Source organism: Perissodus microlepis, chromosome 20 (assembly GCF_051167445.1).
Source record: "Perissodus microlepis isolate ML-2025 ecotype Zambia chromosome 20, ASM5116744v1, whole genome shotgun sequence".
In the NCBI taxonomy this organism is placed as follows: Eukaryota; Metazoa; Chordata; class Actinopteri; order Cichliformes; family Cichlidae; genus Perissodus; species Perissodus microlepis.
In genome coordinates this window covers 27,926,194-27,941,990 of record NC_140480.1, presented here as the reverse complement: position 1 = coordinate 27,941,990, position 15,797 = coordinate 27,926,194, and the positions used below count along the sequence as shown (strand labels likewise).

The window sequence follows — 15,797 nt, the reverse complement described above, 5'->3', positions numbered from 1 at the left end:
CGAGAGCATCCTGACCAACTGTATAACAGTCTGGTACGGGAACTGCTCTGCCTCGGACCGGAAGGCGTTGCAGAGGGTCGTGAAAACTGCCCAGCGCATCGCCGGAGCACCACTCCCTGCCATAAAGGACATCTACAGGAAGCGGTGTCTGAAAAGGGCTGGGAAAATCATCAAAGACCCCAGTCACCCATCACATGGACTCTTCACCCTCCTGCCCTCTGGGAGGCGCTACAGGAGCCGCCGGACTAAGACCACCAGGTACCGGAACAGCTTCTTCCCCACAGCTGTCAGACTCTTGAACTCTGCCTCCTGACATCTGACCCACGTTAACACATGGACTGGACATACACACACCACAACCACCTACACACACACACAATGGACAACTGTACCCTCAAACACACAATAATAACATGGACTGAACCACCACTCACAACCACCACTCACAACCACTAGCACTTTATATAGCCTCTGTAAGAATTATATCTTGAGCTTGTGAAAGATAGACTGAGAGAGAAAGAAAGCAGAATAATTTCTGATCATTCTTTTTCATGTCCACAGGCCTCAACATCCAGGGAGAAACCCATGACAGCACGGAGGACTCATGCCCTGAAGCTTTACAGGAAGTTCCTGGAGCTGTTTCAGGAAGGAGGGAATCATTACGGGACGAAGGTCTGACACAGTCTGACTTACACTGCAGCTGCCATCTTGTTTTTAAAAATGGCTGCCCTCCAGGAAAAGTAACATACCTGTATTTAGTTTGTTTGCACAACCAAAAAGCAAAAACTCAGAAGACCTTTAAGACCTTTAAATAATGCATATTTAGGACCTCTGAAATTCAACATCCTCTAGTTTCTCAAAAAATGTTTTCCTTGCTGCTTTAACACAGCCTCACCTGTGATCTGATAAATGTTAAGATTCAGTTCAACCTTTGTCCCATTTATCCACATTATATTTCATAGATATGAACAATAAAACAAATTGTTTTTATTAAACAGACAAATTTTATACATAGTACATACAATTTGCAAATTGACAGAAATCCATGAGAATTAATTGTCAAAGTTGCCATTAAAGTCAAGCATCAATCCTTGCTCATATTTTTGTTATTGTACTTTTATGTTTAGCTGTGACTAACTGAACACATTTGTGTCCTGCTTTGAATGAAAGGGTCCATTTCTCATTTTAATCAGCTTTTCAGTCAGGTCCCAATTAGGCATTCTTTAATTGTTAATAGGTAAATATGAGGGTTGGGATCAAAATGTTGTGTTCCCTCTCTGTCTCTCCGTTTCTGCTCTTCAGGAATAATACTGATATTTTATGGAACAGCAAAACTGAGATGAACTTTTCTTTTTTAATATCCTCACACAGATCGACCCATAATTGAAATTGGAGCGATTTTCGTCTACTTCGTTTTTTTCTTTTCTTCTCTCAGTCAAAACATAACCACGATATTCAAATATCAAAATGGAGCTGTTAGTGTGACCTTGTCGGTGTCAGACTTCAGTAAGACAAAGCCTCACACAGCCTGCAGAAAATAATGAGCAATTCGCGCAGTTACTTTGCTACAGAGAGAAAAAGAGCGAGGGACAACAACGTCACATTAGAAAGGTATAGTAATCATCCACTATTTTCAGTTGCAGATGATAAAGAATTCAGAAATCATGCAGGCCCATATGACAGAGAATGTGCATCTTCTTTTTGTTTTAATATTTTAATTTGTATTTAATTGTGTTGTGGTTTGCAGTGTTTTGTGTTGTTTCACGTTAAATTTGTTTAAAAGGAAAAAGCTGAAAATTTAAATAGTTAAAAGTTTAAAATGTAAATAGTTGTTTTTTGTATTATATGATTTATTTATTACATTTTATGTGGAGTGAATAAATAAAGTATATTTATGGTGGCCCTTAGAGACAAAGCACGTACAAACTCCTAAGCATGTACAAACTCCAAAACGCGTAAAAACTCCAAAACGCGTAAAAACTCAGACGCACTTACAAACCCCGAAGCATGTACAAACTCCAAAACACGTAAAAACTCAGAAGCACGTACAAACTCCAAAACACGTAAAACCTCAGAAGCACGTACAAACTCAGAATCACGTACAAAAGACAACAGAAGTGCTCCAGGATGCTAGGGCGCAGTGTTGAGCTTTTGTTACCTAGTGGCTACACAAGCCAGAAAGTATCAACAACCGGATTTGGTGTGTGGTAGTAACAGGTAAATGAACTTTTTTTTTTAATTATTTGAATAAATATGAGTGCTTGTCTATAAATACACAAACAATACACACATGCTTTCAATTGTGTAATTTAAGTGATCTGGGTAGCTCTGTTTTGGAAGTTCAGTTAACGCTAGAAATGTGTTTTGGAGTTTGTACGTGCTTTTTGGAGTTTGTATGTGCTTTAGAGTTTGTACGTGTTTTGTCTCTAGGGGCCATATATAAACATATATAAATAAAACCACTTTTTTTACATTAGTAATTCCTTTTCTGCATAATTTTATATTATTGTTAATGATAAATTAATTAAAGCAACAAAACAACCCGAAGAGCCGGTTCGGAGCCGAAAGAGCCGGCTCTTTTTAGTGAGCCGAGCCGAAAGAGCCGGATCTCTAAAAAGAGCCGGAAATCCCATCACTACTGCTCAGTAACATTCAATATTTATTATTTACTGTTACTTGTGGTTATGTTGGTTGTTGCTGTGGATGCGGATGTGCTCATGTGTACGCCGCTGCTTTGCGCTGCGTTTGGCTGGGAATTGTTGAAATTAAATGTTTACATCTTTGTATATGAATCACATGAATTAGCGCACTGTACATCACCCAAAGAAATTTCTACTTACTAAATCTGGACCTGGATATCAGCTTCACACCAGCCATTCGTAGTGTTATAAGTCTACTTCACGATCTTCTGAAGAGTCCTGAGTGTTTGGTGACTTCTGAGTGACTTTTAAGTTTAAACAATACTCTGGCACGGAAAAGGTTACGGCTTTCTTTGGACTTTTATATCCCTGAAAAAATGCTTCCTCTCTCTCACAGAATCTGTTGATTTCGGAGCCTTGAATTGGTTCAAAGGCCTTGACTGTCTTACTCGCCACATATTGACAAAAATATTCGTTTTGATTTATTTTATTATTATTATCGATATTACAATATTTCTCTGACTGTAATAGCTCGTTTTTAAGCCTCCCAGTTTTCAGTATTGTGATCACACTATTGCTTTAATATTATTGAGACTACACAACACATTCATTCCTGACCTCCACATATCCAGCTGAACAGGATTACTATACTCTGTGTAGATTTACACATTCTTTCATGGAACATTGAAATAACTGTGTTGTGTAGATTTTTAACATATCTCCTGGATCATTACTAACTGTATGTTTAGTTTTACTTGTAGAGTTGTTGGTAAGACCAGACAAGGAGCTCAAACAATTTCATTTTATGGTTCCCAAAACAAAACAAGCCGAAAAACAATGAAAATAATGTCAAAAACTTTTAAAAACAACTGCGTGGAAACGGTAAGAGTGTGCAGATCATCCAGCAGAGGGCACCATTATATCAAAAAATCGTTCAAATGTGACTTAAAGCTTTATTAAATGAAGCACGTCTATTAAAGTATAGTTACTACTTTTCAAAGGTGGTGGCTGTAAATGCTGCACTTGAAGCACAGTCCTTACCAGTTAGGGCATTTTAAAGATCTCGAGGTGAAATATTGAGGAATTTTTTCAAACTTGCTAAATGTGTCATTTATAGAAGAGAAATAACAGCTTTTGAAAAATTGAATGTTGATCTGAATTCTGAGAAAGCTGCAAAAAGTTAGCTGGAAAATGAACAGTGCAACAGATTTCACAGAAGCTGGCGGAAAAAAAACAAACTAAATTCATTGTGGTTGGATTCTGTTTTAATCAAGATTTTCATGGATTCATGCACATTCTCCACTTCCTGGTATCAAACAACAAACATTTTACAGTGCTCAGGATGACTTCATTTACATGCAACAATTTTGACTTTTTCCTTTTTTAAAAACAAAAACAAAATGCTTCAAATTCATATTTTGAATGATCACTTTCCCCCCTGTAAACCTCTCTGATATAAAAAGCTTACATTTAGATATGATAAAAATAACTGAGTCACTGACTCAAAGCAAATAACTATAAAATATGATACAAAATAAGCAGCCCGAGCATCTTCAGGTCATGGTGTTGCTCACAGTCCCATCACAGAGGGAAGCACAGCAGCACCTGTGGAAGGAGAGTGCTTTCAGTCCACTCAGACGGACCATCTTGCATCCGAATCCGGGACTTTCCAGTTCAGCTGGAAGCCTTTGTCGTAGACTTCGTAGAGCACCTTCGTCACGTAATGATTCCCTCCTTCCTGATACAGCTCCAGGTACTTCCTGTAAAGCTTCAGGGCCGTGCATGAGTCCTCCGTGCTGTCGTGGGTTTCTCCCTGGATGTTGAGGCCTGTGGACATGAAAAAAAGGTCAGGAATGATTCAAATGAAAGTGTTCAGCTTCAGATTACAGTGTGGATATGAGGAATTAACACGTACGCTTTAGTGCATGAACTCAAAAAAGCCTCTAAATACTTTGTTGTTCAGATTTAATTCCAAGATGGGTTTGATGACAACTAAAACATCATGAACTATACTGACTTCAGTAACATGAGCGGATTATCCAGTTTACATATTTGGATCCTAATCCCTCTCACAGTAATAATGTGATTTAATTCGATTACAGACTCATATTTGGATTATTTGGATTTGAGTTTGTTTTTTGTTTTTTTGTTTCTACTAACTTACCAAGAAAATACCAAGCAAGGAATTTCAGAGAAATCATCCTCTTGTAGGGCAATCGGAAGAGGTGGACGGTGTCAATAACTTGATCTTTGGGAACCTTAAGAAAAAAAATAAAAAACATTAAAATCAAAGCACATCTATAAAAAACACATCTCTAAACTACATGAACTAATTTGAAATTTAAAACTGATGAAATAACGTACCACTAAATTAATGACACGAAAGTCATTCTGCAGGCCGTGGCCGACGAAGCGAACTCCTGCATCGATGAGGAAGCGTAGCTTCAGGTAGGTCGACTTCAGCGTGGTCACGTGCTTAGATGATACTGTGGCATCCAGGTCTCCAGGTTCGATTCCAGAGTATTTTGTCAAATAGTCGACCACCTGGAAGAACAAATTGACAAGTTAGCGGGTGGATCCTTGAAACATTATATATTCATTCTTTTAGGTCATCGTGGTCTTTTCTCTCTGCAGCTTCTCACCTGCTCCTGAGTGGAGATGTAGTCATCGATAAAGGGGACCCCCTCGTTGGGCCCCTGACCCCTCACACAGGTGATCCTGGCCACAGACATCTGACTGGGCATGATGGTCGATTTGGTGCCGCCGCTATGCAGCACTGCTTCCTCCTGCAAACGCACATATTCAGGGGTCAATTTTGTTTTAAATACTTGAGTCAGATTAGCTGAACTACTGAAAATATGTACTAGGAATATTGAAAATTGTTTTTAATCCTATATTATAATTAATGATGCCAGACTTACCTCACTGAGCTTTACAAACTCAGCGTCCAGCCCCACCAGGTCACCAGCCTGCGGCATCTCACTGACTGTGAGTGGGATGAAAGTGGCGTCTGTCTTGCTCTGCTTCTCAGTCCGATATAAGTCGGATTTGACTTCAGACTGATTGTGCTGACACTCACTGCGGAGGTCGTATTTGGTGTGGTAGTTTCTCTTGGCGTAACACAGGATGGCTGGCACTTTCCAGCTCACATCAAACTGTGCAGCCTCAGTCTGAAAACAAAAGGAGAAACATTTTTAAATGACTGCACACATTAAAGTTAGCATGAATAAACAAGCAGGAATCTTATCTAGGATCCTTACCTTCTCAATCGGCTCAATGAGGAAGTCATTGAAGAGGTACCACTGCTGGCGAGAGACTCCCTGAAATAATAAAATCATTTTGAATGTTAAAAATTAAACTTTTTGTAGTCAGCAGATGTCAAACTTTTCTTATCTAAGCGTCACTCACCTCTTTTCTTTGATGGTAGGTCTCACCCACTTTGATGTGTGCGACCAGATTACCACCCGTGCCAGCGTCCAGGATGTGCGGCACCGTGACCACTAAGTCATACAGAGAAGCTCCCTCCGCCTGTTCAGCAGCACTTAACTAGTAACAGAAAGTGCAAATAATTGTAAGATAAACTTTTTCATTTCACAAAAGTTGAGAAATTCATGTGTTACAGAAACAAAAACACTAAAACCAACCTATAGTTCAATATCTACAGATTAGTGTAATAATGTTTTATATTATATATATATTATATATAAATATTGCTCCTGGAAATATGGTTTTAATTTTGAAGTCAAATTTTAACTTGGTGATGAAAAGTTACTCAATTATTTCTTCAAGTGCAAAGATCAGCTGAAAATCTAAAGTCCTCACCTCCTCGCCCTCAGGCCAGCTGCTGATCTCCAGTCTCTGACTTTTGCTGAGGGACATCTTGAGAGTGGCGGGGATCCACACGTGACGCTGATCCTGATCTGTCTTCTGCATGGATTTGTTGAAGGCGTACTATAAAAACAGAAACATGGGCAATCATGTAAATAATGAACACATAAATCATTAGTTTCTCTGTTTCTTTTAACTGTATTTAAACACGGTGAATCAGTCACTTACCTCGGCCTGAACCTTCCAGAATTCGGCCTCTTTGCTGCTGTTCACCTCACAGTTTATCACCAAAACATCTGGGAGACGTCGAATGTTGCGTGTCTGCACCTACAGTGTAACACAAAGAAATGATTACCCTGCACAAAAGGTAACAATCAACCATAAATGATTTGTCATTATGAGTGAATGAAAGCTGTAACTCACTGTGGGCTGATACTTGTCACAGTTTCCACACCATGTGTGAGATCTCTGCTGCAGGCAGATGCTTTTCTTCAGGATCTCAGCAAAGTCGTGCTCCTTTATTCTTTTTCCTGAAGTGTCAAAGTACAATGAATATCAGTGTACATCAAATCAAGCAGATATTTCCCTCTGCTCATTCAAAAACTAAATTAATTCAAACCATTATGTAATCATTAATAGTTCAAGCTTCAAAGACAGAGTAATTCACAGTCACAGATATCCATGCTCTCAGTGCTCTCAGACTCACCTTGAGAGTCGGGGTAATGCATGTTGAACAGCGACATGAGGGAGGAGTGGACTGTTTCTATGCCACAGAGACACAGGCTGCGGTTCTCAACGTCAGAACAAAACAGCTCTCTAATGACAGAGTCGCCAGAGGAGCCCAGAGAACTGCAACACAAACACAAATCACAGTTTCAGAAACCAGAAGGAAAACTCTGCATTTATAAACAAACATAATGATAAGACTGGGACAGTGTCCAGTAAGAATGCAGGTCAACAACGATGTGTTTTACCTGCTCCTGGTCGTCCTGTAGGCCCGTGGATCCTCCTGCTCCTGTGTCTCCTGGAAGAGCTGGTAGAGGATGAAGTGATTCCATCTCTGTATTAAGCGACCTAGCTCGACTGTTCCTGTCGTCTCCTCACAGTTTGAGAGGATCAGGCCCATCTCTTTGGCTTCAGGGACGTTTCGAAGTGCTCTGAGGAAGTTGCTGGCCTTAAGGAAGAAGACATTAGAGGTTACTTTGGGCAGTCACAACAAAATGAGATTTCAAAGTAAGAGCCTTGCAATCCCCAACAGATTGAAAAAAAAAGAAAGAAAGAAACTTACCTGACATGGATCTCCTTGTGACAAATCCAACATGTGGAAGAGGAAGCCGAGTTCACAAGCCAAACAAAACTCCTTGTGGCACAAATGATTCTGAACAAGGCAGCGAACTGGCTCCAGGAAGTATAACACCTAAGATGCAAACATAAAAGACCCATGGAACATTTGACAAATTGTCTCATATTAAAAATTAAATGTACACATTGTGAAACTTCAGCTTCTTACCTGGATCATGCAGTTACAGTAGGCGTTGGGAATCTGCGGCTCCAGGCCAGCAAACAAGGTCCTGTTGTAATGTTTGAAGTCAAAATCTTCCCGTCCACGTTTAGAGTATTTAATTGTCACCTGAAGCACAACAAACACATCTTTGTCACATGTTTTGGAAATCAAAGCTTGTAGCAACACTCTAGAAATTGTTACATATCATAATTAACTGTATCTCTATGAACACCAGGGTGAAACATAGCAAGTCCAACCTTTCTGTACTTTTCGGGAACAGTGTGAAGGAGCGGCTCTTCATCACTCTCTGCTGGAGATTCAGGGACGTGGTTGTAATAACCAGGTGTCCCTTCTTTATTTGCAGGGACCTGCAAACAACAAACAGGGGAAAAAACTTAAAATACACCACGTGGAGATGGGTTTAACTTTTTTTGTAAATTTATTACAATATTGTAAAAATGACAGTTTAAAAGAGCAACAAGTTTTTTACATACCTGGTTACAGGGGCAGGCGTAAGGATTTTCCACATAACTGTTGAAGCCAACAGTTTCAATAGTTTGTGGGATTTCTGGGTCCATCCCAGGAGCCCATCTGTTGAAAAGAAACATGTTTTAGATGGAAACCTTTAATGGGAACTACATGAGACTCTAATTTTGAGAACTGCTTTTAAAATATTGAGCAAACCATTTATATCAACTGGGGAAGACTCGACATTATCTTACAAACTTTTATTGAATCTGACAACAATATTTATGAACGCTCTAATGCAAACTCTTCAGTCTCGTTAGTGATTGTGTTACCTTGAGCTGGGTGTAGCCTGGGCAGTGGGGATGGGAGAGCAGGGCTGCAGGTTATGATTCCAGGTCAGCTGAGGCTGTGCATCCACAACGCAGGGCTCTCTGGAGTAGACGTTAAACATAACGTCCCGAGTATCGGACCAGAGACGCACACATCCCCCCGAATCTCCAAAGGCTAAGGCTTGTTTGCTGGATGAGACCTCAAAACTTGTGAGAAAGTGGCCATTTGTGTTGACGTGGAAAATATCCGCCACGTTGGCGAGGCCAGTGGGCTCACAGAACTGACACTCACCTGGAAAAAGACACAGAATGCAGGCAGTTATAGCAAAGCCACAAATCACACAAAGAAATTGTGTGTCACATTTTTTGGCCAAACATAGTAAGACTATGCTACAGAAAACTGGACTAAAGAATCCTGTAGCCAGCTTCATACCTGTCTGTGAGATGATTGCGAGCCGTGACGTGTAGGTAGGAATGAAGCGCACGAAGAAGGGATCCACATGCACCCAAAGGGGGGTTGCAGCTCGCATCATGCGGAGGTCATACACCATGAGGAAACGTTCATTCAGCCCTCGGCTGGAGAACCCATTCACAGCCAAAAGGTTTCCGTGAACATCAAAGTCTGACAGGCCGCCAGGAAATGCGTCAAACTTTTGTGTCCTAAATGTGCGCAAGTCTCGAAGGGTCACCTGTTATCAGCAGAGGGTCAGTGTTAGAGAGATATAAACCAAACCTCATCAAACTGATGCAATCAGGGGATACTTACTTTGCCAGAAGGGTGCCCAAAGACGAAGAAACGATTGGTCTGACGCATTATTGTCACTCCAGGTGCCTCCACTGTGAACTGGAAGGACAATCGAGACAGCAGACAGTCAGACACTCGCTGTGAAGTCAGTTGTATGATGTGCCAGTGGTGTAAGCATAGATAGTTGTGGATTTTGATAAACATAAGCCTGGTGTCTTACTTTTTGAGTTTCTTGAAGTGTGTTCATGTCAACTTCAACCACATAGTTTTGTAATCCCCCCATGAGCAGCATGTTATCAGTCATGAGGAGACTGTGCATATCAGCTCCTTCTTCCATCCTGCAAAGCACCAAAAATTGCCATTAATTCAATAACATAAGGAATAATTTCACAGCTTCAGGTCATCAACAGTCAATGTAACACTTACCGATAATCAAACATGACGAGGCCTCCACGAGTGTAACATCTGAGGTTGCACTCAGAAAGGAACAGCACGCCTGTGTCCAAACTCTGCATGTGTCTGATGGCATCAGTTGCATGCACTTGGAAAGAAGAGTAGCGTGCCATCGTAGGTCCAAGGAAGGATTTTACATGACCCTAAGAGAAGAGCACAAATATTATTAAACAGTGCAAAGTTTAAGGTGAATGTAGAAGAAACAAACTCTGCTGAAGCATCATTTTGGCTCTTACCGTGTAGTTTCCCATCCAGAGCATTTCCCGCTGCAGGTCAAAATGTGTTGCAGTGACGGGGATGCCAGCTTCTGAAACTTTACTGTGCAGCTCAGAAAAAATCCCCTTCCTTACGTGCACAGGTTTAGGAACGGTCACAGCCAGCTCCTGTGTGTACATTCTCACGTCTTGGTGGAGGTTTGGATTCAGATATGAGTTCATGGTGGGCTCCAGTCCCCCAGGAGTCCACTGAGGAGACCAGTGAGGAGTCCAGTGAAGAGAGTTCATAGTCCTGTGATGGTTGGCCCAGTATTCACCTAATCTTTTGTTGAGAGCTTCAAAAATCTTCTTGAGTTCAGCTAAATCAGCCTGCAGAGGAACTGGAACTTCTGTAAATAGTAGTACTTGCAGGTTTAATCTTGATCTCTTGAAATGAAGAAAACTGGAGTCCAGATCTAAAGTCTGATGGAGAGAGCCACGTATTTAACCTCCACTGGGATTCAAGGCGGTCCTAAGAGTCGTTGACTGTCCCTGCATTAAACGTTAGGCTCACAGGTTTCAGGGTCTGAATCAAGGTGGGTGTGGCTGAGTTTACATGAATACAGGTGTGAATTCTTTGGGAGACGTGGGCATCGTGTCATCATTAAGCCCGCATTAAGGTGTCAGAGGGGGGTTGACCCAGTTTTTGCCTGAGCGTGTTGTTTCTGAATTGCACCAAGATAATGAGTTTGATCAGACTGGGAGGACCTCGTTTAGCACGCTTAATCCACACCTCGATTAACAGCCGTCGTCAACAGGTCGTCAAAAGCACCAAATTCCTTGGTGTCCGAGATGCACCAGATGTTGAGTTTGATTCTTCTGAGCTTCTCCAACAAATTTGCTGCATGTTGGACGACAGTTATGTTACACATATTGTAACAAACTAACCAATTTAATTGTTAACCTATTAACAATTAAAGAATGCCTAATTGGGACCTGACTGAAAAGCTGATTAAAATGAGAAATGGACCCTTTCATTCAAAGCAGGACACAAATGTGTTCAGTTAGTCACAGCTAAACATAAAAGTACAATAACAAAAATATGAGCAAGGATTGATGCTTGACTTTAATGGCAACTTTGACAATTAATTCTCATGGATTTCTGTCAATTTGCAAATTGTATGTACTATGTATAAAATTTGTCTGTTTAATAAAAACAATTTGTTTTATTGTTCATATCTATGAAATATAATGTGGATAAATGGGACAAAGGTTGAACTGAATCTTAACATTTATCAGATCACAGGTGAGGCTGTGTTAAAGCAGCAAGGAAAACATTTTTTGAGAAACTAGAGGATGTTGAATTTCAGAGGTCCTAAATATGCTTTATTTAAAGGTCTTCTGAGTTTTTGCTTTTTGGTTGTGCAAACAAACTAAATACAGGTATGTTACTTTTCCTGGAGGGCAGCCATTTTTAAAAACAAGATGGCAGCTGCAGTGTAAGTCAGACTGTGTCAGACCTTCGTCCCGTAATGATTCCCTCCTTCCTGAAACAGCTCCAGGAACTTCCTGTAAAGCTTCAGGGCCGTGCATGAGTCCTCCGTGCTGTCATGGGTTTCTCCCTGGATGTTGAGGCCTGTGGACATGAAAAAGAATGATCAGAAATTATTCTGCTTTCTTTCTCTCTCAGTCTATCTTTCACAAGCTCAAGATATAATTCTTACAGAGGCTATATAAAGTGCTAGTGGTTGTGAGTGGTGGTTGTGAGTGGTGGTTGTGAGTGGTGGTTCAGTCCATGTTATTATTGTGTGTTTGAGGGTACAGTTGTCCATTGTGTGTGTGTGTAGGTGGTTGTGGTGTGTGTATGTCCAGTCCATGTGTTAACGTGGGTCAGATGTCAGGAGGCAGAGTTCAAGAGTCTGACAGCTGTGGGGAAGAAGCTGTTCCGGTACCTGGTGGTCTTAGTCCGGCGGCTCCTGTAGTGCCTCCCAGAGGGCAGGAGGGTGAAGAGTCCATGTGATGGGTGACTGGGGTCTTTGATGATTTTCCCAGCCCTTTTCAGACACCGCTTCCTGTAGATGTCCTTTATGGCAGGGAGTGGTGCTCCGGCGATGCGCTGGGCAGTTTTCACGACCCTCTGTAACGCCTTCCGGTCCGAGGCAGAGCAGTTCCCGTACCAGACTGTTATACAGTTGGTCAGGATGCTCTCGATGGTGCAACGATAGAAGTTCACCAGGATGTCTGAGGACAGGTGGTTCTTCCTCAGAGTCCTCAAGAAGAAGAGGCGCTGGTGAGCCTTCTTGACCAGCTTGGAGTAGTTGGTCGTCCAGGTGAGATCCTCGGAGATGTGGACTCCCAGGAACTTGAAGCTGCTCACACGCTCCACAGCCGTCCACTTAATGTGGATGGGTGGATGTGGGTCAGCATTCCTCCTGTAGTCCACGATGAGCTCCTTGGTCTTCTCGGTGTTAAGCAGCAGGTTGTTTCTGTCGCACCACTCAGCCAGACGATCCACCTCCTCCCTGTAGGCGGCCTCATCGTTGTCACTGATGAGGCCAATCACCGTGGTGTCATCTGCAAACTTAATGATGGTGTTGGAACCATCAGCAGGTCTGCAGTCGTGGGTGAAGAGGGAGTAGAGGAAAGGGCTCATCACACAGCCTTGTGGTACACCGGTGTTCATCGTGATTGTAGATGAGCAGCGGTTATCCAGCCGGACATGTTGGGGGCGGTTGGTCAGGAAGTCCAGTAACCATTTGAGGGAACTGATGCCCAGGTCTGTCAGTTTCCTGATGAGTTGTGAGGGGAGGGTTGTATTGAATGCTGAACTGAAGTCTATAAACAGCATTCTGGCGTAGGTGGTGTTGTTGTCCAGGTGTGAGAGGACAGAGTGCAGTGCGATGGAGACTGCATCCTCTGTGCTCCTGTTCTGGCGGTATGCGAATTGGTGGGGGTCCAGGGTGGGGGGGAGACAGGATTTGAAGTGTGCTAGGACCAGCTGCTCTAAACACTTAGTGATGATGGGGGTGAGTGCTACTGGGCGGTAGTCATTGAGGCAAGATGGGTTGGAGTTTTTGGGTATCGGGACGATGGAGGTGGATTTGAAGCAGGCCGGTACCACAGCGTGGGCCAAGGACAGATTGAATATGTCTGTGAGCACTCCTGCAAGCTCCCCAGGACACGCTCTGAGAACACGCCCGGGGATGCCATCGGGACCTGCAGCCTTGTGGACATTGATCCTGCTCAGCACCGCTCCTACATCGGTGGGGGAGAGAGTCAGAGGTTGGTGGTCTGGCGTCACGTCTGCTTTGGTTACTGATGTTGAACTTTATTTTGTTCATAAGGTTAATTATTAGAGTTGCCAACCATCCCGTAAAAAACGGAATCGTCTCGTATTCAGAGAAAATATTACGCGTTTCGTATTTAGGTGAAAAGGAACAGTTTGTCCCGGACTTCAGCTACAATGAAAAAGACACAAAGCTGGAGTTATTCTGTGTCTTTGCTGCACAGCTGCCTCTTCTTCTCTCATCCTCTCACCCTCCCTCTCCTGTTTCTACTTCAGTCATGAAACTGATCAATGATCAGCTGATCGGCTTTTCTCTCTTGTTTATTTATCGCCCACTTTGCGCCAGAAAGAGGAGACCAGCGGATGTCGCGCTAAACAACAGCAGCACTTTTAAGCTTGATCAGCTGTTGTTAGAATTTATTTAATATTAATTTCTAGTATCAGCTGATGTTTGCTGGAGCCACAGCTGTAAACCTGCTGGTCATGATATCGGTTTGGTTATGTGATGAGAGGGAAACATGAAGACGAAACCAGGAGATGTCCTTACTGAATCATCAGAGCTGTGATGGAGAAACAGGTTTACCTTTTAGTTAACATGAATGAGTTGAAGGGAAGTGATGAACTGTTTCTGAGAGACAAATAACACCAGGATCCTTTTCTAAGTAGCTGACAGCTGGTAACTGTGCAGGGGCGGGTCTAGCAAAGTGTTGCCAGGGGGGCAGGTAGGGCATTAACAGGGAGAGGGGGGCACAAGGAAATACTTTCTTATTCTCATTTAAAATGTCTCACTTTTAAAAAAATAATTATCTGAGTCTTGCAACAAACAATTGATAGATTGATACATATATACCATCAGAACAGTGTACATCACTGTCACAACAGTGTTTATTTTCATTCAAAGGCTTTATGATTTTTGCTATAATGGTGGGCCGGTCTCTAGTCAAAATGCCCGGGACGATTTTTTTGTCCCAGTCCAGCTCTGTATGCAGCTCATCTTCAGTCTGGTGTTACCTACATCTTCCTATTCAGAAGGCAGAATTTCCGAGTTCTGAGTACAATCGAAAGCACCACGACTGCAGTTTTTGTGTTGGATGTAAAAAGCAGGCTAGGATAGAATCAGGCGTGGGATTTCTCTCGTGGAAATGTGCACATTATTTTTTCCTTTCTATTGGTAGGTGGCACAGTGCACTTGTGGCAAGTAAGCAAGCTAGAAGACTGGCAATCTTGCTGGGTATCCAGTTACAGAAGCAACACATTAACAAGAGAATTCTGAGTAAAACCAAAGTTACTTTCCCTAGTAACAAGTTACTCTGAAAGTAACGAGTAACTTGAAGTAACTGAGTTACTTTTGATAGAAGTAACTAGTAATGTAACTAAGTTACTAATTTAAAGTAACTTACCCAACACTGGACACTACTCATGTCAGCACTTATATTTCTGACCTCGTGTTATAATCGATTAAACGCGATCTCCTCCCTTTTGCCCCCATTTTTGATGTTGTGGGTACAAATGATCAGGCATGACATTCTCATAATAAATCAGATAAAATACTGCAAATAATTAATCCTGCATTTGTGTGATTGAAATGTGTGTGCAATGACACCGTTTTAAAGATTTGGCCTAAATGATCGTGGCTCAAGAGTTGGGAGTTCGCCTTGTAATCAGAAGGTTGCTGGTTCGAGCCCCGGCTTGGACAGTCTCGGTCGTTGTGTCCTTGGGCAAGACACTTCACCCGTTACCTACTGGTGGTGGTCAGAGGGCCCGGTGGCGCCAGTGTCCGGCAGCCTCGCCTCTGTCAGTGCGCCCCAGGGTGGCTGTGGCTACAATGTAGCTGCCATCACCAGTGTGTGAATGTGTGTGTGGATGACTGGTTGTGTAAAGCGCTTTGGGGTCCTTACGGACTAGAAAAGCACTATACAAATACAGACCATTTACCATAATGAGCAGATAAATATTTTTGAAATCTGGGCGTATTTCCAGGCACTAAGTGTATTCTTGACTATCATACAGCTCACACAATTAGAACATTGCATAACATTTTTTTTTCCATCAGTTTTCAAATCCAAAAAATACATTGTAGCTGCAGTGATTCCTTAATTAGTCAATGATTAGAGTTCAATTCGGCTGGGAAATATTAACTGCTGTTTTTGAGAAGTAGTGTTTTTAACACAGGAAACATAAAAAGAAAATATGAGAGAGAAAAGATGGACGTTCAGCTTTAGAACTTTTCTGCTCTGGTTCAAAAACGTCCTCCTGTTGGAGCAGTTTAACTGCAGCAAACCAAAGGTGAACACGGTGCACACGGGCAGAAAATAGATTTGTTTGTTAAAGTCACAACCTTTGGTTTAAGG

General features: G+C 42.1%; 1 protein-coding gene across 1 annotated transcript; it reads right to left on the bottom strand.

Moving 5' to 3' along the window:
• Positions 1–3,847: 3,847 nt before the first annotated feature.
• Positions 3,848–10,571, bottom strand: LOC146364765 (PAN2-PAN3 deadenylation complex catalytic subunit PAN2-like). Its single transcript, XM_084918293.1, has 22 exons — positions 10,203–10,571; positions 9,940–10,109; positions 9,734–9,851; positions 9,535–9,612; positions 9,202–9,457; positions 8,772–9,060; positions 8,466–8,562; positions 8,229–8,339; positions 7,978–8,097; positions 7,756–7,884; positions 7,442–7,641; positions 7,174–7,316; positions 6,891–6,997; positions 6,696–6,794; positions 6,462–6,590; positions 6,048–6,185; positions 5,900–5,959; positions 5,561–5,809; positions 5,282–5,425; positions 5,004–5,183; positions 4,804–4,897; positions 3,848–4,466 (listed from the first exon to the last, which is right to left on the bottom strand). The coding sequence occupies exons 1-22, from the start codon at positions 10,467–10,469 to the stop codon at positions 4,273–4,275; spliced, it is 3,372 nt and encodes a 1,123-aa protein (XP_084774419.1). The 5' UTR covers positions 10,470–10,571; the 3' UTR covers positions 3,848–4,272.
• Positions 10,572–15,797: the final 5,226 nt, after the last annotated feature.